Source organism: Takifugu flavidus, chromosome 21 (assembly GCF_003711565.1).
Source record: "Takifugu flavidus isolate HTHZ2018 chromosome 21, ASM371156v2, whole genome shotgun sequence".
NCBI lineage: Eukaryota > Metazoa > Chordata > Actinopteri > Tetraodontiformes > Tetraodontidae > Takifugu > Takifugu flavidus.
Window position 1 is genome coordinate 10,122,754 of NC_079540.1, and position 25,674 is coordinate 10,148,427.

General features: G+C 48.0%; 4 protein-coding genes across 6 annotated transcripts; 3 read left to right on the top strand and 1 right to left on the bottom strand.

Moving 5' to 3' along the window:
- Window positions 1-335: 335 nt before the first annotated feature.
- Window positions 336-6,871, top strand: LOC130518813 (adenylyl cyclase-associated protein 1-like). The gene is given in 14 exon segments (XM_057021719.1): window positions 336-487; window positions 2,456-2,554; window positions 3,048-3,148; window positions 3,378-3,455; window positions 3,572-3,715; window positions 3,928-4,013; window positions 4,270-4,375; window positions 4,464-4,635; window positions 4,729-4,817; window positions 4,820-4,900; window positions 4,987-5,110; window positions 5,518-5,600; window positions 5,683-5,826; window positions 5,912-6,871. Coding segments are annotated over 13 exon segments (1,386 nt in total). The 5' UTR covers window positions 336-487; window positions 2,456-2,457; the 3' UTR covers window positions 5,993-6,871.
- A 3-nt stretch (window positions 6,872-6,874) lies between these two features.
- On the bottom strand, window positions 6,875-10,921 carry ppt1 (palmitoyl-protein thioesterase 1 (ceroid-lipofuscinosis, neuronal 1, infantile)). Of its 2 annotated transcripts, none has more exons than XM_057021727.1 (10): window positions 10,801-10,921; window positions 10,258-10,383; window positions 9,523-9,632; window positions 8,943-9,070; window positions 8,715-8,785; window positions 7,999-8,101; window positions 7,825-7,915; window positions 7,593-7,691; window positions 7,441-7,512; window positions 6,875-7,282 (listed from the first exon to the last, which is right to left on the bottom strand). In XM_057021727.1, exons 2-10 carry the CDS (start codon window positions 10,373-10,375, stop codon window positions 7,160-7,162), a joined length of 915 nt encoding a protein of 304 aa, XP_056877707.1. In that variant the 5' UTR covers window positions 10,376-10,383; window positions 10,801-10,921; the 3' UTR covers window positions 6,875-7,159. The 2 variants fall into 2 exon arrangements, with proteins under 2 accessions (XP_056877707.1, XP_056877706.1); XM_057021726.1 differs by having other exon boundaries at window positions 10,605-10,802.
- On the top strand, window positions 10,908-14,258 carry LOC130518816 (ras-related GTP-binding protein C-like). Its single transcript, XM_057021722.1, has 7 exons — window positions 10,908-11,394; window positions 11,648-11,851; window positions 11,928-12,127; window positions 12,801-12,915; window positions 12,989-13,131; window positions 13,207-13,355; window positions 13,776-14,258. The coding sequence occupies exons 1-7, from the start codon at window positions 11,215-11,217 to the stop codon at window positions 13,910-13,912; spliced, it is 1,128 nt and encodes a 375-aa protein (XP_056877702.1). The 5' UTR covers window positions 10,908-11,214; the 3' UTR covers window positions 13,913-14,258.
- A 545-nt stretch (window positions 14,259-14,803) lies between these two features.
- Window positions 14,804-23,573, top strand: LOC130518817 (four and a half LIM domains protein 3-like). Of its 2 annotated transcripts, none has more exons than XM_057021724.1 (7): window positions 14,804-15,244; window positions 15,570-15,906; window positions 20,565-20,731; window positions 21,328-21,502; window positions 22,281-22,450; window positions 22,715-22,901; window positions 23,042-23,573. In XM_057021724.1, the coding sequence occupies exons 2-7, from the start codon at window positions 15,642-15,644 to the stop codon at window positions 23,191-23,193; spliced, it is 1,116 nt and encodes a 371-aa protein (XP_056877704.1). In that variant the 5' UTR covers window positions 14,804-15,244; window positions 15,570-15,641; the 3' UTR covers window positions 23,194-23,573. The 2 variants fall into 2 exon arrangements, with proteins under 2 accessions (XP_056877704.1, XP_056877705.1); XM_057021725.1 differs by having other exon boundaries at window positions 14,808-15,244; window positions 15,570-15,860.
- The last annotated feature ends 2,101 nt before the right edge of the window (window positions 23,574-25,674 follow it).

Here is a 25,674-nt window from a genome sequence, read left to right on the forward strand (position 1 = left end):
ATAAAAATGCTGCTTTGAAATTGGCCAAACGGAGTTTATTCCTAATTAGGGCCACGGGGCGCTACTAAAAAACAATTTAATTTATGACTGCGGTTGCGGCGATGTAAATGCGCCTTTTACACGCTTTTAATTATGTTGTGGGTGGAAGTGAAATGAGAACTTGACTTTTCTGCATCAAGGGCTGCAGATGAACTCTACTATCGCTCCCTCGCCGCACACAATGCCGACTTCTCCGCGGGAACACTTGATTTGACACATCGCATCTGTCAGACTTCGACCAGCAGGAAGGAAACTGTCGCTTCTTCGTGGTTTTTTTCATTTTTGCCTCGCTCCTTATATGGGAATGATATTAGCCCGCGCGCAAGGGCTTGTGGGTAAACCTGCTCCTATCCAGGAAGAAAGGAGGCGCCGCCCAGTTGTGCCCCGCTACTCTCCACTCTGCTACGGCGACATTAAGCACCAAATCACGGCTTTCACACCGGACAAGGTAAGCGTTACACTGTCAACGCGTTCTGGTGGTTGCATCGCTAGTTACAAAAGAACAATTGCTGTCTTTGGCGGCGGCACCGAGTGATTCTGGGATCATTTATTAAAATCAGTGTGATGCTAACAGCCGCTTGCTAACGTCCGTAACACATGTCAATTAAATGTTTGCAAATCTTGGGGTTTTAGCCTATTCACGATTGTGTCTCTGGTGTTTTCGTAGCACACCTTTTCCTGCTTAAATGTGGGAACTAACATTTCTGCAGACCACAGCAGCACCGGCTCTAGGGGAGGGGTGAGAGGCAGAAAATGCAGGAAATGCGAGCAGCAACACAGTTGAGCTGCTCCGTTGTCCATCAAATGTGTCGGAATGCTCCACTTGGACAGTCTGGCTCTTATTCGTCCGATTATCGTCACACAGGGACCTTTGGACATCTTCTGGAAACCTTTTCTGAATATGGAAATGAGCAACGACAAACGCTTTGACAGATTAAAACATTCACTGCAGCATTCGTGGCTTCCATTTTGGCCAATATGGGTCTTTTAGTTATTACTATTCCCGATTTGCCGCATATTGTCGTTGGTATAAAATATAGCTGTTTACTATAGTGTGTATCTGATCACAGAAGTTTTATAATAATTAGTTTCTCGCTTAAAACTACTGCAATGGATCCCCTGTGTTGGTTTGTCCCGATGTGGATTCTTCACTGGAAAACACAAGTTTTGAAACTCAACAATGTGTAATTATGTCTCCCAAAGGATGACAGACCCAGAAGTTTCATTTATTTTTGTCAGAATTCCACAGAGAGTCATTTAAGGAAGTCAGCCTTCGTGTTTGGCTGCAGCTCCACCAAACACCTTTCAATGCCACTCCCTTCCTGGTCTTGTGTTGAGTCACGTCTCAAGGGAGCCCTGGAGGTTTTATGGTTGGACTGGACCTCCACTGAACCTGGAGATCCTGCTTGGGTCTGAGAATTGAGGTCCGGTCCAATTACAGAAGGTCCTGTGTGTTTATCCATTCCAACTTTTTATGTGCAGTTGAGGAATATCAAAAATGTGGCTTTGTGATGACCCAGGTGTGTAACGTAAAACTGGAGTGGGAAAGGTTTAATACTGAGCCCAACAAACACCATCCTGGTGGGAGCTGAGGAGCTGCTACTGTGGCTCTGCCCAGTCACCGGTGGAAGTACCTGAGGCTGACAACCGTCCTCAGGTTACAGCCGCTTATGTAACCTCAGCCTCTTCCATTAGGAGTGTGTGTTGTCTGGGATTATGTTAGACTGGGATTTAGCTGAGCTTAATTGTGGATTTAAAGGAGTGAGTTGGGAGAATCGGTGTAAACAATAGCTGCTGCGGGATTACGGGCCGGTCTGCCATCGACGGGGAGACGAGTGCTGCGTTCTTTCACTCTACAAGACTGGACACGTCAAACATCCATTCCTTTTTTCCCCTCTTCCTTCCACCAAACAGCAGATGTGTTGGCCTCCATTTTTTTAGGTTTAACTTGTCCTGATCTGGGTCCAGCTGTGTCCTCACCACGTACATCTCCATATCGAGGCTTTAGAAGTCAATTTACAGATTTGTTACGAAGTTTTGAGTCCAAGAATTACCGTGTTTTTACCGCAAACCGGGGTCAAGTCAAGTCGCGGAGGCTGATGAGCAACGAGTGCAAAGTCTCTCAGGATCCAATCAGATAAGACAAAAGAGCGCAGCCACTTGTTATTCCACTGAAAGTAGCTCATCTTTAATTGCGGCAGTCATTGTCTGAGCGGCTCGGCCCCCAATTAGAGGAATACTGGAACACGGCGTCCCACTGGGCCTCATGAGCTATAGACATGCAAAGGATCCGGCAGGGTCGGTCTGATGCAAACCAAAGTCTGTCGATACACATTTTGTGCACTCAGTTGTGATGCTTGAAGATCATTTGTGTGCAACTGTATGTAATTGTGGCACTTTTGTGCTTTTCTCCCAGGTATGGCTGAGTTAGCAAGTCTGGTACAGCGACTGGAGGTGGCGGTGAGCCGCCTGGAGTCCGTGTCGGGTTCTGGAGGCAGTGCCGGAGAATCGGCTGGTAAAGCTCCAACTGTTGTTTTAACCATGTTCAGCTATTGTTGCTCCTCTCAGGTCCTGTTTGGTGCAGTTCTTATTAAATAACTAATAAATCCCTTATATCGCTGCTGATAACACATCAGCCAGTGGGGGGTTCAAGCTTGGGGAGAATAAAAGAAAACCAAAGCTAATATTTAACGAAAGCGTGAGTTTTACTGATCCAAACTGTTCATGTTCAAGGTCATGTTCCACATGCAGATGCATTCTACAAGTAGAGAAGGTTCAAAGCTGAAGGGCAGGAGGAAGTGATGGCTGGGGCTGACCTGCAGCAGGTTCTGGGCGCTCAACAGCGACCCCTAGTGGTCACCGGGCAGCAGAGCAGTCTATTCGGGGTTCAAACGTTTTATTGAGAGGGAGGATAGATGAGATGATAAGCCATCAGCATGTGTGAGTAAAGGTTTAGAGCAGCTGAAAGGTGTGTGTGAATGTTTCTGCTTTGCTTTTCTCCTCTGGAGCCGTGTCTGTATATGTGGAGGCCTTCGATGAGATCATCCAGGGACCCGTGGCCCAGTACGTCTCCTTGAGCCAGAAGATCGGGGGTGACGTCCAGAAACATGTATGCTACCGTTCACATGACCAACATCTGTTTCTTGTGTTTCCTGTTGCGTCAGTAATCACAACGGACTGTTGCTCTTTAGAAACGCCACTTTTAAATACGACAAACTGTCAAACGATTGTGTCACTTGCATCCAATGGTCCCTCCAATGTTGTTCTAAGGCAGAATTCTGATGCTTTGAGTTTGGTTCTACAGGTGCTTCACTCACTCTCCTCTCTTCTTTCTCCAGGCAGATATGATAAAGCAGGGCTTCAGCAGTCAGAGGCAGCTTCTCCTAACGGCCTCCACCTCCCAGAAGCCCTCTGATGTAGGTCAAACGCACCTCGTGCCTCCCGGACCATCGAGCGAGGGCTCAAAGACTTGATGTGATGTTGGTCCGTCATGGTCGGACCTGAACATATCTATGTATCTTCTCTTCTCCAGGCAGTTTTCACCTCTCTGCTGCAGCCCATGTCTAAAATCATCCAGCAGGTCCAAAGCTTCCGCGAGCAGAACCGCACATCTGCACTGTTCAACCACCTCTCTGCTGTGAGCGAGAGCGTGCCCGGCCTGGGCTGGGTCGCCATGGTGAGACGGTGGGGGGAAGGTGTTTGGACTGTGTGTGTGTGATTGCTGCAATCACCAATTACCGTTGTTGAGCAACAGTTTCCTGGCAGGCAGCAACAGAACTTTACTGTTTTATTCTTTACACATGAAAGAATCACATTCATGTTTGATAAATTCTTATAAAAGTAGTACATTTGTGTTCAAGTCTTTTTAAATGTGTGTTTGTGTCCCAGGCTCCTAAACCAGGCCCCTACGTTAAAGACATGCAGGATGCTGCCATGTTCTATACCAACCGTGTGCTCAAGGAATACAAGGAGAAGTAAGAAACCTTTAAATCACACTTGCAAACATCTGGTTTGACTGCAGCAGCCAATCTTTTTTTCCTGTGGCGCCTGTGAAAGTTTTACTGGGTCGGCTCTGCCAGCTCGCTGGCTCACTCACTTCCTGTTTTTCTGCTTCACACGAAGGCGTTTAAGAGCAGACGACCGAAACAGTCGGTCAGAGTAATTAAACCGGGAGTGTTGGGATGAATGTTGGAGTAAGCGGCTGAGCTTTGTTGCCTCTGGTCTCCACAGGGACAAGACACATGTTGACTGGGTCAAGGCGTACCTGTCCATCTGGACGGACCTGCAGAGCTACATCAAGCAGCACCACACCACCGGACTGAGCTGGAGCAAGAGCGTGAGTGCTCACTTTAACGGGCCGGAGCTGCTTATCAGTTAAAGCTGAGGAGGATTTTAATTGTGTCCCCGCCCCCCCACCCCCACAGGGTCCTGTGGCTTCGGCCTCTGCTGCTCCTGCTGGGGGCTGTCCCCCACCTCCACCTATGCCACCTCCTCCCTCCATGGACATCAGCAAATCCTCTGGCGGCGGCGGCGGCGCTGCTGACAATCGGAATGCTTTGTTTGCCTCCATCAACAAGGGCGGCGACATCACCAAAGGTCGGGAGCAACCGGCCCGAATCGTGGATCCGCTTCCAACGCTGGCTCCATGAATGATGGAGCCTAAAAATGCTTCGTTTCTGACTCTTCCAGGCCTGAGGCACGTGACCGACGATAAGAAGACCCACAAGAATCCAAACCTGAGGGGCCAGGCCCCGGTCCCTGCTGGACCAAAGCCCTACTGTCCCCCGGCCCCCGGCCCACGGCCACAGCTGCCTCCACGCTGCCGCCTGTGCTGGAGCTGGACGGGAAGAAGTGGAAAGTGGTGAGTTAATAACAAAAAGCACAAAAAAATGAAGATTTGTGAAAGATTCCTGACCTAGTTGTCTGCTCCACTGATGTTCTGTGCAGGAGAACCACGAGGGAGCAGAAAACCTGGTGATCAGCGAGACGGAGCTGAAGCAGGTGGTTTATGCTTTCAAGTGTAACAAAAGCACGCTGCAGGTCAAAGGCAAACTCAACTCCATCACTCTTGGTGAGAAGCAACCTGCGAATCAGCTGAAGGTTTTCATGTATGTGGAGGTGTCAGTGGGACAGATGGGGACAGATGGGGACAGCTGCTCAGCAGAAGGTCCAATCATGGCTCAGACTGTGCTGCTGTGGTTTGGGTCCTCACATAAACACTACTCGGGTTTATTTATCTGAAACATCCTGTTTAAGCTCTCCCCGTGATAACGGTCTGACCCGCAGTAGCAGATGTTCCAACCTGAATAAATCCTTTTTCAGTCTTTTTTACCATTTTCCTCTAAATCTTTGACCATGAGCTTGTTTAACACAAAAGCATCAATATTAAAACCAAGTAGTCATTAAGATATAAAGTTCAGGCTCTGATGATCGTGTGTGTGTGTGTGTGTGTCCTTTAACTGTGCACGTTTCTCTCAGACAACTGTAAGAAAATGGGCCTGGTGTTTGACCACGTCGTCGGCATTGTAGAAATCATCAACTGTAAGGATGTGAAGATCCAGGTGTGTATCACCAACGTTTCCAGCTGTGGTTCCGTGTCAGTAACAGAATCAGCCTGACGGCAGCATTGATCTACCTGCCCAGGTCATGGGGAAGGTCCCCACAATCTCCATCAACAAGACGGATGGTTGCCACGTGTACCTGAGCAGCGACTCTTTGAGCTGCGAGATCATCAGCGCCAAGAGCTCCGAGATGAACGTCCTGGTACCCGGCAAAGACGGAGAATTTGTGAGCGTTCTTTTGATGTTTTGGATCTTCGGTGGGTCGGAATTCACGGTGCAGCTAAACGTTCCTCTTCTGTGCTTCTCCACAGACGGAGCTCCCCGTTCCTGAGCAGTTCAAGACCGTCTGGGATGGCAGCAAGCTGGTCACCACAGTAACAGAGATAGCTTGATAGACAGGGGCAGCATGTGACCCGGCTGCCTCTCCCAGTCCATCTGCACCCATCACCCACTTCTTCCTATGTGTGAACACCTTCCAGACCAGCTGACCTTCTCACTCTAGACAGACCGATTAGGAACTAGTCTTTTACTCGCCCTCCTTAAATCAGCCAATTGTAAGCCAATGAGAGGAGCACATCCTCCAGCCAATCAGCAGGGAACAGTTTGTCACTTAAGTACTTTTCCCAGAAAAACAAGGTTTTGCCAACTGCTGGGATGTTGTGTTGCTCATGATGTGAATGATGCACAGCTGATGTTACACACTGAACAGCCAAGAGGGGAGCAGCTTCAGGCGGCTCTTCCTCCTCTCCCTGACCAGGAGCGGCTGCTGTGTGTGTGTGTGTGTGCGTGTGTGTGTGTGTTTTGGCCTGATCTCTTCTATTCCTGGATGCAATTTAGCACTTAAGAGAACCTTCATATCAGATCCACTAACATGTAACTGCATTTTCTCCACTGAAATGGGTCAAAAGCGAGTTTAATGTTCAAACCTCCATTGAGGTGGAGCTGGAGGAACTTAAATATTAAAATCATGTGGCTTTCATTCGACTTGCACGTGGAACATTCCTGAGTATTTAAAAGAAAAACATTCCCTTTATGGACTTAAGTCGGTAAAATTGTGCAATCAATTAAGTAGATGTTTGTAATGGGAGACTTGGAACATTTCACATTGGACAACTAGAGATCATCACTGAACAGTCTTATCTCCATCTCTGCGTCTGCTCTGGAGCTCATCGCTCAATTTTCTTTTGTGTCGTCTTTTGTCTGTTTACCTCCAAACTCGGATTTCCGCTCATCATTAGTTCTGGAGCATCATTAAAAATGTTGCAGTAAAACTCTTGGGATTTTTGTTTGTTTTTTATTTGATTTTAATTTGGGTTACGCACAGAAAAAACTCATTTAAACAAGTAAAATCAACACCAGGTCAGTTAAGATTGGAAATAACGACTGGTTTAAATGGAAAAGCAGCATGTGACTGGAACAATCAGAGCACCTTAAAAACATGCTAAAAGAATTAGTGCAAAAAGAACAAAGCTCAGTCTTCTGGAAGTGATTTCGGATGATTTACAGGAGCGCTACATTTGAACCATTGTCTCATTAAAACCTAGATTTAATTTAGGGCTCTAACGCAAATATGGCAGCAGGTTCTGGTTGAACCACTCCCTGGTGAACTGGAGATGATCTCCCTGCGTGGCCAGAAAGACCAGTTTTCCAGCTGCGTCCATGGCGGCCAGGCCGAGTCGGTCCTGCTCACAGACACAAGTCACAATTACAAGTTTGCAGCAAACACGTGAAGCAACGTTCCTAAAAGGAAGTCTGACGTTAGATCTGGTCAAAATGGTGGGTTACTCCCTACGCACAGGTTTGGGACTCAGATCTGAACTGATCTTGATTTTGACGTTACCTCTTTGTAGAGGACGCTCTCCTGCAGAGTTTCTGTCTCCTTGGCCTGTCCAGACTTCAGGAAGCCAAACCACTGCAGACACAGTGGGGAGAGGTGTGAGACGCTGCAGTGCATACAGGCAGAGAGAGCGTGTGTGTGTGTGTGTGTGTTACCTCGCTGTCAACGGGATCCACCATAGAATCCTGCAGGAATTTCACCATGACGAACTTCTCCAGTAACTGAAGGTTCTTCTTATACGTCTCATTTACGACCTTTAAATTCACAGTGAGATGAGACATCAGTTCCTGAGCCAGCGTGGCCGCGCTGAGATGACCACGACTGCTGTGGCTTCGCTGATGTCGGCGCGCTCGAGCGGAATTCTGCGGCGGTCTGGCTGCTACTGACCCTCTCCTGGTTGATGTCGGCCAGGAACAGACTGTGCTTCTTGTACAGGTCATCGTTTAAGGGGTCGTGCCAGTACTGCGCCTGCACCAGGCTGAGGGCCACAAGCACAACATCCAACCAGGTCAAGCAGGAAGTCGCCTCTGAAGGAGAACGGAGGGAGAAGAGACCACCTACTGTTTCTGAATGAGCTCCGTGTAGGCTCCATTGTTCAGAGCTTTACGAATGAAATCACACACTGTCGAGCTCTCTCCGGGACACCTGGGCAGCCCGTAAACACCTGAGCGGTGACAAACACACAGGTTATACATGCGAGAAGATCCCCGTGATGATGGCAGATGTGCTAAAATAAAGGTTGGGGCAAAAGTCCCAACAGGCTGCTCAGGGACGTGAAAGCGAAACGGCAAAATCTCAACAGTCAAAGAGTTTGTTGTCTAAAAGAGGAAGAGAGGTTCTATTTCTGTGGGGAAACCACTGCAGGATCACAGATCTGAGAACCAAGAAGAGGGAAAGCAAGCAGAACACATGCTGGCTATCAGCTGACCCCCCCCTGAGTCACATGATCCCACTTGGACATAGTGCCCAGGCTGACCACTGAGAAATAAAGACTCGTCATCAGGAAACGAGCTCAGTATTTCTGCTGAGTTCAACTCAAGCTCACAGCCCCCCCAAATGACCCAGGTATGCATGACAACAGTTATGAAACTGTCATAAAGAAACAATATTAACGTGAAAGCATCATTCTAGTTTATGGTCATCTGTGACCCCCCCTTCCCACAGGACAGACACCCCCCCTGTCAGACGTGTGAGCACCAACAGGCACAATTCTATCACAACAGGATAGAAAAGAAAGTGTCGGCAGAAGGAAGTGAGCTACGATGTTGGGACGTCACCTTGGTGCTGACCACCAACTGAGATGAGTGTTTTCATTGGTGGGGAGGGACATCGCTGAGCCACAGCTCTCCTGCACACAAGAGGAAACAGGAAGAGTCAAAAGAGGAAGAACGGTGTCCAACACAGGCTGCAACCTCAGAACCGAGCTTGGATTTCCTCTGCAGCAGAACGTGACGGTTTAAACCACATTGACAGGACGGCAGAGGGTCCGGGACAGTGTTACGTACAGAAATTGTGCCCCCTGGGAGAAGCCCATAGCATTGTATCCTCCCTTCAAGTGGGGGTCCTGAGCCAGCTGGCTGCACACCATGGACACCTGCTCATTCACGTCCTTGAAAAATCCATTTTCTGTGTCCTGCAGGGGCAGACATGAGACGTTCAGAGCGTGACGGGCAAATCAGAGGGAGAAAATGAGCAGCATCCCCAGGAGGGGGGCATCAAAGCCCCAAAAAGGTGAGAGAATCGGGAATATTAACGCGGAAATATCACAGTGATGCCATAAAGGAGCCGGTTCTCTGACGTAACCTGTCCTACTGGGGCTGCAAATATCACAGGACGGACGGGAATCAGCCCACTGCATCACTCAGGTTCACTTCTAATATACAATTGTTTCTTATCCAGTTTATTTTTGTTTTTGTTGACTTCTTCTTTGTACTGGACGGATAAACGAACTGGTGCTGACGCAACCATTGTGGTATCTTCATATTAATAAACTGAACTTTTACTGGTTCAATTGGACGTCTGTCATTTCAGACAATGAAGAGAATCTACGGACCAAAACAGTGAATTTGAAGTGTTTGTTTTTACCTCAATCATGTTCTTTCCAACCATTAGTGAGAGCACGTGGATCCCAGGGATGTCTTCCTCCAGCATCTTCTTCACCGCCCCCATGCTGAGAGGATTACAGCAGTTGTCCCCTGATGCACCACAAACAATTACACATCATAGTAACGTCTGTGTGGGACTGATGGTCTAAATCTGACCCTTTACAGCACCAAACACAGCCCGACAGGAAGAAACGGTGCCACAACAGAACTGGTGGGGAAAAGAGAGAAGAGCAGTCGTGTGTGTCCAACATGTACTCAAGGGTACTTTTATCTGGACACATTTTTATCATTTCTTCCTCTTTGTGCTCACCTGTGGGTTAAATGAACAAATAAAAACATGACTGAGGTGTAAACCTTCCATGGTCATTCAAAGGAGGTAAAATCTTGATGGTAAACATACCAGAGTGGCCCCGGGGGGCCCAACGTCTAATTTGATCCTACTGTTCTCAAGCGTTAACATTTATCTCTTTAAAACAAAACACTTATTACAAACTTGATTAGAACACAGAGGCTTGTGTTGTGAAAGCAGATAAGGTGTGTTAGATAAAAGCCTGAAATACAGATCACCTTTGAAAGTTTTGGTTTCTTATCTTTGAACCTTTAGCTTGGACCCCCTCAAACCTCCTGAGAACAGTGTGAGTGGGCCTATCAGGACAGATGCTGGGACCCAAATGGGTCAGTCACACTTTAGAATATAAGCATGAGAATCACTCACCCATTCCATGCCAGATCACCAGTGGGGTGGTCCCGTTGTGGTCCTTCACAGAAACTGGGCCCCCAGTGACCAGCAGCACTGGAGCAGCCAGCAAAAGGCCCAGAAGGACGTCTGTCATTTTGGACCCTGCAAAAGAAAGTCATGTGCTATTTATCATCAGCACCTCATCAGCACCGGAGAGGATTAAAGGTTAATGTTGTCTACTTGACTAAAGAAGCATTTCAAATAGTGATATAGAGCTCTGTTACCCCATCATGCTCTTATCTTAATAACTCCTGTTGCAAACCAGCAGTTACAAAAGACAAATCAGAGTAAACTGTGAATTATATCCCGTTATCTCTGCTTACAGTTCGCGATATTGGGTCTATTCATCATAGCCGCACGGCCCCTCGCGCCTATCAGCAGCAGCATGAACCCAAGACAAGACTGACGTTAATACACGACCGCTTCGAAACAACCAAGAGCTTCACGTATGGCTCTATGACTCGATCATCAATAGAAATAGCTTTATAAAACTAAATCACTAGATGAAATGTTACTCGCCGTTTTTGTGTCTTCCTGTTTCTGTTTGTCACCGCTCGTCACGTGACCGCTCTGTGGCGAGAGAACAGCCAATCACGTGTGGGGGCGGGGCCAAGGGCTCTGGGGGGCGGAAATGTCTAACTTGTGACCAGATCTTTTGCTTTAAGTAATTCCGTCACTGTTGTCTAGCTTGTTTTATCCAAATCTGTGTTAGTATTATGGTCGGTGCACATTGTTCTAACTTGTATATGGAATCTGATGGGGATATTCTACGCCGTGACGTCCCCTTTGAATATATATAAGCTCCGTGTTTCAGCTGCTAGCTAGTTAGCTTCTGATGGTAGCTGAGTTGTTATTTTAGCCATTCAGCTGAAGGGTCACGATCAGGGGTAAAACTGTAAGGACGACAGTGCAGATCAGTTTATAACATACACCATGTCGATTCCGTACGAGGACCCCACCTTAGTGGGAAGTTATGACGTTGTCGGCTCGTTTCCTAAAAGTTTTGGCTATGGGGTGGATGAGGCAGACATGGAGGAAGGCTTCTCATCAGAGGAAAAACCCAGAATATTGTTGATGGGACTGAGGCGGAGTGGAAAGTCCTCCATCCAGAAGGTAAGTTCCTGCAAAGGTCGCCAGAGATGCCTTGGATTGGACTGTTTCCTGGGCTGACTCGGATCTTTAATGAAATCATACAATTTCAGCATAATATGGTAGTTTTATGTGTGTTGCACTACAATGTAGCTGCTTTGAAATGAGAGGTGCTGAGATCCAACCATGACACGCACAATCATCCAACCTTTAACACTTATAATGATACAGGGACTCGATAGAACGTGTAAACCTCCACGTTTGTCTGTCCCAACAGGTGGTTTTCCATAAGATGTCCCCAAATGAGACGCTCTTTCTCGAGAGCACCAACAAAATCTACAAGGACGACATCTCCAGCACCTCCTTTGTCAACTTCCAGATCTGGGACTTTCCTGGTCAGGTGGACTTCTTTGACCCCACGTTTGACAGCGAGATGATCTTCAAAGGAACCGGAGCTTTGATCTTTGTCATCGACGCTCAGGTGTGACGACGTCAGTTGAAAGTGAAGCTTATGCGGATGATCGGTGACAAACAGCGTTGCTTGCTCCTGTTGTCAGGACGACTACGTGGAGGCTCTGGGTCGGTTGCATCTCACCGTGTCTCGCGCCTACAAGGTGAACCCTGACATCAACTTTGAGGTGTTCATCCATAAGGTCGACGGTCTGTCAGACGACCACAAAATAGCAACACAGCGAGACATTCATCAGAGAGCCAACGATGATCTGGCAGACGCCAGCCTGGAAAAGCTCCACCTCAGGTGAGCGTCTTCTACCTGTCTGGTTCTGCCCCAGCATGTCTGGTATGGTGACAAACTCCTACAAAACCTTGATTTTAACCTCAGGTGGGAGGTTTTAGCTGCTCCACCATGAGTAGAAGCACATGAGGGTCCATCCGCTTATCGGAGGAATCCACCCCGACAGTTACATGTTTCCTGCAAACGTGTAGAAAAACCACAACCTTAGCAGTTCCACTCACCACTTTCTCTTTTAAAAGCCATAGTTTCGGTCACATGTTCACATTAAGACATTAAGCTCTGTGTACAAAAGTGTAACCAGTCACGTGAGCTCCTGCGCTCGGGCACCTGACGGATAAACACAGACTTTTGGAATCCACACGAAAAAGAAATACGTGATTTTTAAAAAGAAAAAACTGTTTCTGTCCATCATCAGGAGGAAGATGAATCCACTCAGCCTGTGAAGAACGTGCTGCTTAAGCACGTTAATTGGCTGTGTGCTTTGTTCTGCTGTTAATCTTGTTAATCCGGCTCTGAGCTTCCAGAGATGATGACAGAACCACATCAAGCAAACTAGAGAAGAACCAGACCAGAAACTTAGAAGTTGTGTTAATATTTTCACATTAGCGTTAGCATTAGCATATACTCCAGTTTATATGGGGTCTTTGTAACGCTCTCTCCTTTTTGCCATCCTCAGCTTCTATTTGACGAGCATCTATGATCACTCCATATTCGAGGCCTTCAGTAAAGTGGTGCAGAAGTTAATTCCTCAGTTACCAACCTTGGAGAACCTTCTCAACATCTTCATCTCTGTACGTTCGCCTCTGGTCTCCGATGTTTCTGTCTCGCGTCCTCTCCTTTGACCCCTCGCTTTCTGTTTTGCAGCATTCTGGGATTGAGAAGGCCTTCCTGTTTGATGTTGTTAGTAAAATTTACATCGCCACCGACAGCTCTCCTGTGGACATGCAGTCCTACGAACTGTGCTGCGATATGATCGATGTGGTCATCGACGTCTCCTGCATCTACGGGTGAGACGGCTCCGTTCCCGCCGTGAGCAGCCTTTGACTTTGCTCTGAGCGCGTCTCTCTCTCTCCATCCAACAGGCTCCTGCAGGACGGCAGCGGCTGCGCTTATGACAAGGAGTCGCTAGCCATCATCAAGCTCAACAACACCACCGTTCTTTATCTGAAGGAGGTCACAAAGTTCCTGGCGCTCGTCTGCATCCTCAGAGAGGAGAGCTTCGAACGAAAAGGTACATTTGGAAAGGCAGCCGGCAATTCGGCCATCACGGATCCATGGTTTAGATAACTAAACATGAAGCCAGGCTCAAATTTGGGTCCCTTTAGAAGATCTGCACAGGCAACAGCAGAAGCTAACAATTCCATGAGATGCCCCGTGTCTGTTGGTGAGGGCAGCTGTGACCACGTCTGACCACTAGGTGGCGACAGAATGCAAATATCTACACTACTTGTTGCAAACAATAGTTCACCACAGACTAAGGTGGACTAACTCTTCTTAATCTCCATAGCAACCAGCAATAATATGCTCCAGTCAAATCCAGATTTTTGCATGTTAGAAGATAAAACAAAGAGGTTTATCAGCATAACCGTACTATTGTTCGATCAGTGTCGTCGTTGTTGAGTATTTATTCGATTCCTGCTGTTGTTCGTAGGTTTGATCGAGTACAACTTCCACTGTTTCCGTAAGGCCATCCACGAGGTGTTTGAGGTGGGCGTGTCCTCGCCGCGGTGCGGCCGCTCGTCCAGGAGGAGCCTGAATTACGCCAGGTTGAATGGGAGCGTGGTGTGACGCCGCCGCGGCTCCGTCCAGGCTGCTGCTCACCAACCTCCGGCCCTGTTTACAGCAAACGTGCCTCAAACAACAAAAAGACACTTTTACCGTCTTTACTGCCAGTTGAGTTTCTGCCAGGCGTCTGGACTGGAGGACACTCGTGTCCATCACCGTCAGAGAGGACGTCATGGACAGTCTGACCAGTTTGTTCTTTTACTTCTGTGTGAGTCTGAATAATGTTGTTTTTTTTATTACTCATTCCTGCAATAAAAAAGTTCCTATTTTTGCTGAATCATGCTTAGCTGTTGATCTGGAGCAGAGCTCAAACGTCTCTGATCAGAAAATAAAGTTCTCGTGTATCATGTGTGTGAAATCAATGTTATGTTGATTTATCAGCTGACAGACTTTCAAAATGAGAACGTTAAGATTCTTTTATCCAATAAACCAAAGCAAATATGATAAGGAGGAGTTAAACAGTGTAACAGTGGCTCCACTAAACAAATATACATACACCAGAAATGTTAGAATTGTTTAGGTTTTTTATCATCTGTTACATTTATTTGTGTGAGATAAATCTGGATAGTGAGGCTGTCTCAGTGTTACAGTATTAAGGACGGGTTCCTTTGTTAGGAGCCCCTTCCTAAACCTGGTCCTGGTCCTGGTCCTGGCGTCTCCTCCAGCTGGACCTTCTAGATCTACACATGGAGACCAACTCAGATCCTGCTCTTCATGACCAAAGAGATTTCTCCTTTTTCGTGGGATAATAATTATATCTTTGATAATATTGTCTGCTTTTTCACCTGTACTGGGATAATTTCGATGTTTCTTTATTCTTGTTGCTCCTTCTTGCTGACTGGGTCACGTGATCCTTAATCTAGGCTGTAACTGATCTAAAACACCTGAGTGATCAGTCAGATCAGCTCGTTGAGTGCCCAAGGATTAAACAGTGGTCTCAATTAAGGAAGGAAGGAATTAAACAGTGTAACAGTGACTCCTCTAAACAAATATGCATTCACCAGAAATTTTATTCTTTTTGGCTTAAAAATCAGGAGGCTGATTATTTAAAATGCTGACATTTAAGTTATCGCGCAGCTGTTGCTGATATGGCCGTGATGTCAGAAGGATTTATTTAAACACAGAACGTTTAACTCATTGTCTTCAATGGAAATACATCAGAGGAAGTCATGTAAGTTTAGCTCTTGTACAAATTTGAAGAGGCATTTTCCCACATATGTTTGCATTTTTATGTTTTTTTTTCTGCAAGAGAAAATCCAAAGCGCTGTAGTTCACCTCTGTGACCAGCCGATGGCAGCAGATCCACACATTCGCTCCCGTCTGATCGATTATCACGTGAGCGATATTAATACTTATATCGATCATCCATCATAAACTCAGAGGTTTTCTGCTTTTTCGTCTACTTGTTTAAAATATTCCTTTTTTGTTATTTATAACGATGGGCAAGGTTTTAGTTTAAAGATTAGCTGCATTAGACTTCTGCTTATCGATATATATACTTTGTCTGCTGTAATAACTAATAAACTAACCTGCCAACTTTTGATTTCCCAAATCAAAAGTGAGTTACTGGTTAATTACTGGTGAGTCACTGGTTAGTGTGAAAACGTTTGGAACTTTTAGACGCTGCCTCAGAATGTGTGCGGTTCTATTTTCCCCTCAGATTCGCCATTTCTCCACTCTGACCCGAGGAGCTCGCAGATTTTCCGCGGAGACGAGATGATGCTGGTGACCGATGAGCAGCTGGAAAACACACGCACGCGCCTCTGACGCGCCTCCACCGTCTACCTGGACCCGGCAGAAGGCGCGGCAGCAGCGGGAGGAGGGAGGGGCCGTTTGGAACGGCTGCTCCGCTTTTACGCACCAGCCTCGGGCGCGTCAGGCAGTGTGCAGCTGGCAGCGGGAGGATTTTAACCATCAGCGTGGATCCGGATCCTCCAGCCGCTTAATTGAGGTACTTTTGCGCCACTTAATCAATTTCACGCAGACTGGAAAAGTGGGTGAGTTTGCGTCTGCCACGCGCGACTTACGCACAGTTATTTCCACTTTACATTCATCGGTCTTTTAAACTGGAGCTTCGTTATTATAGAATTAAATCTTCTGATTCTACACTAAAATCAATTCTGTCGTGCAGGGTATTGTTTAATTATGGCGAATTAAAGATCACAGCCACGACTGGCTGCGCGACAAAGCGCGGACAGACGTTACTGTACGCATTTAATCAGGCATGAATTGTGTGTTTTCAGGCCAAATATTTGGCCCCCTCACATCCAGGACGGAGCAGAAAGGCTGTTCTTTCTTTAGAATGAGGAAATAGTGGATGTTATTACAGACCGGGGGACCTGAACTGGGTCCAGGGCGAGTCACTGATACTGGGAATAAACGCCGCCACGCTGCCTTCAAAGCAGGAGGAACAGACAAGGAGACCTTTGAGGAAGGTTTTCCTGCTTTGTTCCACTGTGGAACCATGTGGAACCATGTGGAACCATGGGGAACACAGGATGCTTCACAGCCTACTCAGTTGGGTGGGACCAACGTTGACAACAACTTGAGTCATCTGGAGTGCGACTGATGTCACGTCTACTCCAGACTACACTCTTTCAGGAGAGTCACTCCCCCCAACACACACACACACACACACACACACACACACACACACACAAACACCACCACTCAGAGTTTTCACATTGTTCCAAGCAAACAGGGCAGCACGTTGGCTCCATGGGGGATTTTAAAAAATTAACTGCACAAAAGAATCAGGACTTTGCTTAATTTTGGAAAACAGGATGTGTGTGTGTGTGTGTGTGTGTACGACTCTGAGGACATTTTGACTGGTCCTCACAAGGTTAAAGGGCTGTTTGAGGGTTCTTGCATAGCTTTAAGGTTGAGGTTAGAACTAGGTTCAGGGTCTGTCCCCTGGGTCTGAGTCAGGGGTCAGTTGGGATGGTTGGGGTTTGGGTAAGAACCCGGGTTATGCGTCGGAGGATGAAGGTCCTCACAGTGATAGAAGAACAAGGGTGTGTGGGTGTGTGTGCCTATTTTCTTCTGCTCCTCTGACTTACAACCACATGATTTCTGCCATATTTTGACCACAGTCACATTCTTCCAAAATTCCTGCAGTGCCAAAGGTCAACGTGGGAGCTGACGGAGATGAGCAGCTAACCGGCGACGCTCTGAGGCTGTGGGACAGAGACCCTGTCCATCTTTGGTCCAGGCCGTAGTCAAACGCTGGAAACATGTTAAACAGGACAGTTAGGGAAATAAAGATTAAGGCTTGTGAGAGGAGGCTGATGCTGAAGGTCTGGTCATGAAGGACTTGGCTGCCTGTCGGGCTCCAGCAGCAGGTTTAGTCTCCCTTTACTGAAGGATGTCAAACGTTCATTCCTCCTCTGTTCAGGAGCTTTAGTGAGGTTGTGATTTTAGCCAGAGAAGTCAGACGTTACCACTGATGCATGATGGACTCTTGGGTTGCTGTCTGATAGTTGTTGACTGTCGCTCAGACCACCAGAACACCAACAGACCACCGGAACTGGACTCTGTCTTTCATATGTTCCTTCCATGAGACGGCTCCATATGTTCTACAGCTTAATTGTGGCCCTTCGTTGTCCAAAAACTGCAAGTTTGTGACCTCTTGACCTCCCTCCATCTGGCCAAAGTCTCACCAAACTGACTATTTCAACACTTCAGCCAGTGGATGTTCCCTAACAACTGGTTGTCTCCCAGTCCTCACCCTGAAGACGGAGCTAAATTAGCTCCCGAAGCATTTGTAAAACTTTAATTCCAGCAGATTCAGTTCTGGGAACTGCTGCTGGTTCTAAAGGAGGAGCTGACGACCAGCAGCAAGGGCAGACGGACCTGGCTGGAGCAACTGGACCTTCATGTTGGAGAAACATTAGACAGCAGCGGTACAACAGCGGTTTTGGAACCCAGTCCTTGAGGACCACAAACCAGGTGGTCGGGGTTTCTGTCCTCCCAGGCAAAAGGGTTCTGGTAGGTCAGAAAACCTGGCTGGACTGTTGAGGACTGGGTCAGCACTACAGGATTACCTTGTGTTTGGATCCTTTTATCCTTTATTGCCACAGAACATCAGTGATGTCTGAAATAAGCATCAAGATCCCTTAAATCTGTACGTGCAGGGTGGAGAACCGGCCTCAGGATCTACAGGAAGCAGTGAGACGCACTTTAGCGTTTCCATGACAACGTCACTGTTCCTTCCACTCTGCAGGAACCCTGTCATCAGGATGATCTCCACGTTGACACCAGAACACTTCTGTTTCAGACCTGGACCAAGAACCTGATGTGTTCTTTGGACGGGTCCAGATGCAACCGTAAGCATGAACCTACCAGCAGAACTTTAACAGAAATGTTGGGACGGTCCACGGTGGTGGGTGTCCTGCTGGCAGACTCTGGGTCGAGACGGAGATCTTCAGATTTCAGGAGAACCTCACATCCAGCCTGTAATCATGGGCCCAAACCAACCAGCTGGCCCAGATCTCCTGCCTGGGAAAGACTTTATTTGGCCTTTAAAGACAAAAGAACAACAATTTAGAACAACTTCAGCACCAACACAGCGTTAATCTCATGATTTCTAGAGATCACAATGGGTTTGCTAAATGTTGGGGGATCCACTGTGATCATGAAACCTGCAGCTAGCTGGACTCAAACCATCCTGTCCTGGTTAAACCGTGTGATTGCGGTTGAGGACGGATCAGTAATGGAAGGTTCAAGTCTCTAAGGGACCAGGACCACGTCTGGCTCAGCCGGAGGCGCCGCTTCCAGGGTGGAAAGTTCTAACGTCACCTCGGCGAGGCTGCGTTACGGCCTGAATCTGCACTTTGTGGCTGCGCCGCATTAATACTCAACGGCACATTTGTTCCAGCGGGTTTTATTACGTGTGACAGTGGTTTTCATCATGGAATAATCCGGTTTGTAAACCTCAGGCACACGTCCAAATTCCTGCACTGGGAAAATAAACACTAACACCCAGCGGCAGCAGCTCTCACGACCTGCAGAGTCGCTGCCTGCAACCCGCTGACAGGTAGCTGAGGAGCTGAGCCATGAAGGGACATGAGACAGGACGCCAGAGGACGATCCTGGGAGACCGTCGCCATTTGGCTGCTGCTACAAAGCTCCGAGAGCCAAGTGGCCCCTTAAATCTTCCACTGGGATAGACAGTGTGTCGGGCTGGAATCCAGCACGGACACCCATCAAGGTGAACCGTGGACTTAAATAGGTTTAGCAGAGGTGATAGCGGACAGAGACGGGGGAGGGGGAGAGATATGTCCATCAGTGACTCAACAACAGTTCCTGTGAGGAGACCCAGTAAGAGCAGCCGCACCAGTACGACCGTCTGGTTCTGTTACTGTTCTTCATCAGCGTCGAGCAAGTGAGTCGGACTTAGGTGGAAATATCTCCAGCTCTGACCGCCACATCTGGAGTGGCTTTTCAAATGATTTTGACAAAGATCTTTAAAAGCCCTTAAGAATACATTATTCTTTTCTTACTATAAGCATGTAACTGTTGAGCGTGAAGCTGCTGATGCCCAAGACTGACGAGAATTGGTGGTTGGGATGAGATGTTCAGGGCTCCCTGGATGTACAGCAGGGTTATGAAGTGGTTCCGTAAAGTTTATTTATGATTTATGAACAAATGTCAGGCTCAAAGTCAGCTAGTTTCTCACTTGCTGTTGGTTTTTCCACCATCTAACTGACTCAGTGGGATCCTCCTGGAGGAGCAGCTCCCAAGAATCCACTCAGTCCTCACAGGGACTTAGTGGACAGGCAGCAGCTGGAGAGCCCAGCAGATGTTTGTGTGTTTGCAGATGTTGTGACTCAGGAAGAGAGCTGTGAAGCTCATAACATGGAGACTATGTCAGGAAGGAAAGCCATTGTCCCACAGCTGCGCTGCTTGTTCACCAGCACCAGCAGGAACCGAGGCTGGAATCCTTCAGGCAGCCTCAGAGGGAGGCTGGGCGGACTTTCCTGATCCAGACAGTCTCTGACAGAGAGCAGACCATGGATGTCTCAGTTTCTCCTTGTTGTTCTGACCCAGCTCCGTGCCCTCCAAGAGGAAGCCGCTCTGTTATCAGCAGGGAGGGATGTTAGGGTGGACTGTTGGACCAAGATGGGGAGAAAAGAGCTGCTCCTCTTTATGTTTATGTTTATCTGTGATATTACAGTGCAGATCGTTAGTTGCTGCCACAAGGAGAATGTAAACTGGACTGTTTGAGGCTGCACAAACCGCAGCGGCTCCAGGCTCGGCTCAGCTCGATCGTGTGACATTTCCCATCTCTGAATGGAGCTGGTCCAGGGGCCGTTTCCACCACGGTCCCACAGCGACATCACAAACAACCTCAGCTGCTCTTCACCCACTTCCTCTAAAAACAGCAGCTTGTTACATGTTACATGAAGAACACCAGGGTTATAGATGTTGAAGGAACCAACCCCCTCAGATTGAACCAACACCACAGCCCTCCCTGAACTGGGAGAGGAGAATAGGCCCAGTTTAGGCAGCTTCTGCTCTTGTTGGTGGAAGGTTCCCTCCAGCATGACAGTCAGACTGTGACCTCGTGTCTTCTCCGATGGTTTTTCAGCCCCAGCTGGTGTTTGACTCCTCTTTCTTCTCTCTCCATCACACTCCTGTCGCGCCATCGGTCCAGCTTCAGACGCCATGAGCGACCAGTTCAGCTGCAAAAACTGCCAGGAGTCCCTCTGTGGACGCAAATACATCCAGGTGGAGGACCGGCCTCACTGCATCTCCTGCTACGAGCGCCTGTACGCCAACACCTGCCAGGAGTGTAAAGAGCTCATCGGCCACAACGCGAAGGTGAACCTCCTCCCTTTAACCAGCTTCTATGACCACTATTATAAGACCGTGTTGTATTATTGTGTGTTTTTATTGGCAGTCAGACATAAATTTGAATATATGAAGCCCTGAAATGTTAATCTGATATTCAGGAAAGTTACATTTAGAGATGTGAGAGAGATAAAATTAGTGTTTATGTCATATATTCATATGGAGCACGAGCACATGGAGGACCCATGTGTGGTATCCCTACAGCAGGAACATGGAGGCATCATGCGGAATAACGCTGCTTAATGCTGAAATATAACAGTTAACAGTGTCGTAGCTAAAGGTTTCTGGTTAGACTCTTTTGGAAGTGAGAAATTTAAACATTTGATTCTCACGAGCAGATTGTCTGAGCATCAGTAACCAGAGACTCGGCTCTTATCAGTTTCCGAGGTATCCATCTGAAATGCTCTCCCCCACATAAGACCCCCCCAGGAGGGGGAAACATCCAGGAATTCGCTAATGTTGCTGTGAGTCATGTGACTGGCCCTGACCTCTGACCTCAGCTCAGATGGAGCCGTCTTACTGCTGTGACATCTCCCGTCTTCTAAACGTCCTCCCTCTTCCTGCAGGAGCTCTCCTACGAGGACAGATATTACCACGCGCACTGTTTCCGCTGCTTCCACTGCGAGCGATCTCTGGCCGACCAGCCGTTCACCAGCCAGGGCGACGCGCTGGTGTGCAGCGACTGCTACGGCAGCCGCTTCTCCTCCAAATGCTCGGCCTGCGACCAGACGGTCACGCCAGGTAGCGAGAATAAAAGCTGGCTGTTCCTGTTCAGAGGGCTCGGGCAGACAGGCGGCGCCCTCTGCGAGAGGCTGATGATGGTTATCTGGGGCGGGGCAGCTCACATCTGACTGAACCTCTGTTTCTTTTGCTGCGCTGAAACTATTTTCCTGCACGGTTTCTGGCCGCGGGCGCCGTGACGATGTGGCGGTGTCGGATGACTGAAAATTACCGGGGCCTCTGGGTGGCGGCGGGGGTATTATAGCTCACCAGGTCTGTTTCTGTGGAATGCTGCCACAGCCAAGTTCTGTTCCAAGTTCTATTGCCACGATGCCTCCGGGCTGCTGCGAGGCGCCAAAAGTCATAAAATAAAGCAGTGATTAAAGGCTCTGACCTCCGGGGGAACCGGCCTCTACGGCGGAGTTTACGAGCTAACGCTTACGTAGCAATGATGTCACATGCAGCATGTTTATGCGAGAGCAGAACGTGGAGTACGGGAAAGTTTCCAGTACAACAGTGTTAATGTCCAGGCTATGATGTATCAGTTGGACTTTTTTTTCCATCCATCCTAAGCGCCGTGCTTCGTCTGTTGGATCCTGTTTTTCCTGAAGCTGCAGATAAAAGTATCGTCGCTATGACGCGTGGCTGGCGTAATTGTGTAGTTCATGCAAAACAGGTTCCATCAGACTGGGTCAGTGTACAGTTACAGTAAAGCAGACGACCCTGAGGTGACATTTCCAGATGCCACTGAAGGCATCGCCACAGTCCCCGCTCTCATCTGTTTCGTCCTCTGCGACAGGCTCTCGGATGTTGGAGTACGACGGTTCCACGTGGCACGAGGACTGTTTTGCGTGTCACGGCTGTGGGAAAGCGATCGGTACCGAGGCCTTCATCCCTGACAAGAACAACTACTACTGCGTGCCTTGTTACGAGGGCAGGGTCGCTCCCCAGTGCAGCCACTGCAAACAGGTGAGACACGAGTTTCACAGAAAACGTGTCCAAATGCTGTTTTATTGCACTATAACATAGTTAGTAATTAAAAGGAGGCGTCGCCGAGCGGCCGAACGTCAGATGCTCGCCCCGATTTAGTCCAGAAACGTGTAAGATGAGGGTTCCTGCGTGAGCAACAAGACTGGGAAAACTAAAAAGGCTAAATTTGGTGTGGGAATGAAGGAGCCGCCGCGACCAACTGCTGGCACCACATCAGTAAGGGCTCTGGTTTGTGTCCCGCAGGCGCTGACTAAAGGAGGCGTGACCTACAAGGACGAGGTGTGGCATAAGGAGTGCTTTCTGTGCACGGGCTGCAGCGCTCCGCTGGCGGGTCAGCCCTTCACGTCCCAGGGAGAGAGTCCCTACTGCATCCGCTGCTTCAGCAGCCTTTACGCCAAGAAATGCGCCGGCTGCAACACGGCCATCACAGGTCAGTGACGCCCCAGCGGTGGGGTCAAAGGTGAAGAGAAGAGCTTCATAGATACAGTCCAGTTACAGAATAGCGTATTTACGCGTGCAGGGTTTACAGCGCCCCAGTAAAGCCCTCTGCCCTCGCGCTGTGCTCCGCAGGCTTTGGAGATGGGAAGTACGTCTCCTTTGAGGACCGGCAGTGGCACCAGCCATGCTTCAAGTGCTCCCGCTGTTCCGTGTCGCTGGTGGGCTCGGGCTTCTTCCCCGACCGCGGTCACATCCTGTGTATGGACTGTAACAACGACGACTGACCTCCGACCACATGTGCCGGCCCAGTCGGACCGGCTGGAGACCTCGGCCCACGCAGAGGGCGGTGTGTTGCTGCAGCACAAGTGTCCCCGAGAGAGACAGAACCTTCTGTTTCACACGTTAGAGACTTCAGCTTTAACCCTTTTACACACAGGTGATAATCCAGCGTTTCATAAGCAGTTTTTCCATTGTATTTAAAAATAAACTGCCATAATTGACCTTGGAATGAAGTTTGAGAGCCACAACGCTATTTTTTGAAAGTGAAAGGTGCGAGCTGTTAAGTATTACTACATTAGTGACAGTTTTTAGCTGTTATACACCGACTAATGTGCTCATCACTTAAAATCAACATTGTAATAAAATAATCTCATGATAAAATACAGCCTGGTTAAAACATCATTGATCTCTTGTGTCCTCCTCCAGCTGCGTGTTAACCAGAAAAACATAATAACAGGAATAAAAGGTGTTTGGGAATAAACTGAAAAACAAGGAGCTCAAGTTGAGTCCTACAGGGTTGAGCTGAGGGAGCAGGGCCTGACCTTTGACCCTCTTATCACCAGAATGTTGTTCAGCTAGTGTGAGAATTATTATTTGTTATTGAGCTTATTCAACATCAATAAGCTTAGTAATGACTAATATTTCTCACGTCTTTAGCTGATGTTGAACCTCCTGGGAGAACCACACCACCAGGAGAGCTTTCATGACCTTCATTATCTTTAGAGTCCAGAACCCCCCCGTGGATTGTGTATTTTGTTGTTTGTATGGATATGTGTTTGTTTGTTTGTTGAATCTGCAGCAGATCCAGATGAACTCCTCCACTCTTTCCTGCTGTGCTACAGTTTCCAGCGTCGGTGTTTGAGGTGAAGCAGCTTCACGCCCAGATATAAGTCTAAATATAGAGTTAAGATCTGGCTGATCTCAGACCAGGATCACAGCAAAGTGTTTATTTAGATTTGATCGGTGCTGTAAATGCTGCAGCTTTGGGTCAGTTTAGGTCCCTGCAGACCTGGCGTGGTTCTGTTTCCAGCTGGGTCAAGTGTTGGTGCTATTTCCTGCTGTTGATCATCTTTTAAGAATAGAAACCATGAGCGGTCTACAGCTGGACTACAGCCTGACTACAGCAGATCTACAGTCTGACTACAGCAGGTCTACAGCTGGACTACAGCAGATCTACAGTCTGACTACAGCAGATCTACAGTCTGACTACAGCAGATCTACAGCTAGACTACAGCAGATCTACAGTCTGACTACAGCAGATCTACAGTCTGACTACAGCAGGTCTACAGTCTGACTACAGCAGATCTACAGTCTGACTACAGCAGATCTACAGTCTGACTACAGCAGGTCTACAGCTAGACTACAGCAGATCTACAGCTGACTACAGCAGATCTACAGTCTGACTACAGCAGATCTACAGCTGGACTACAGCAGATCTACAGTCTGACTACAGCAGATCTACAGTCTGACTACAGCAGTCTACAGCAGATCTACAGTCTGACTACAGCAGGTCTACAGTCTGACTACAGCAGATCTACAGTCTGACTACAGCAGTCTACAGCAGATCTACAGTCTGACTACAGCAGGTCTACAGCTGGACTACAGCAGATCTACAGTCTGACTACAGCAGATCTACAGTCTGACTACAGCAGGTCTACAGCCTGACTACAGCAGGTCTACAGCCTGACTACAGCAGGTCTACAGCTGGACTACAGCAGATCTACAGTCTGACTACAGCAGGTCTACAGTCTGACTACAGCAGACCAACAGCTGGAATACAGCTGACCAACACCAGGTCTACAGCCGGTCGGCTGTTTTTACTCATCTTATCACACTTAAGAAGAAAAACAACAGTCCGTGCGAGGCTGTTTTCACTCGGCGGTTCCCATGACTCTTCCTGAAATATGTCTGACCTCACTTTGCAAGGATGAAGGAAAAGACTCCAGTTTGGTCCCAAGAGGAGGAGTATGAAGGACGGGGTCACAGCCCCCCGGAGAATATTCCAGTTTTCACGTCACCCTGCTCACGCTGTAAAAAGTCAGGGGGGTCCAAAACCAGCTGGATCCCAGTCTCACAGCTTCAGCCTTGAGATCAGCTCAATTACAAAGTCACGCTGTAGTTCATCTCCTTCATTTGCAGGTGAGCTTAACTTTTTGGACATTTTCTCTGTAATTGAGCTGTAAATGATGAAAATATTAATTACTCAAACAAATGACATGAGCTGATCTTTACCCATAATTCCCTACTGATACAGGACCAACATACGCTGGTGTGAGGCACAAACATGATCAGAGAGGTCAGAGTAAACTGATGATCTTCCAGCAGAAATCAGCCCAGTTGATCACTGCTGAGAACTGGGCCAGCGTTCAGTATCGTTAGCTAACGCGGTCGAACCAACGAGGTTTAGTTCAGTTTTACTCCAAAAAGCTCAGCGGCACCAAAGCCGAGACTTCTGCTGAATGTTTGCGGGACTATCAGATGTCCAT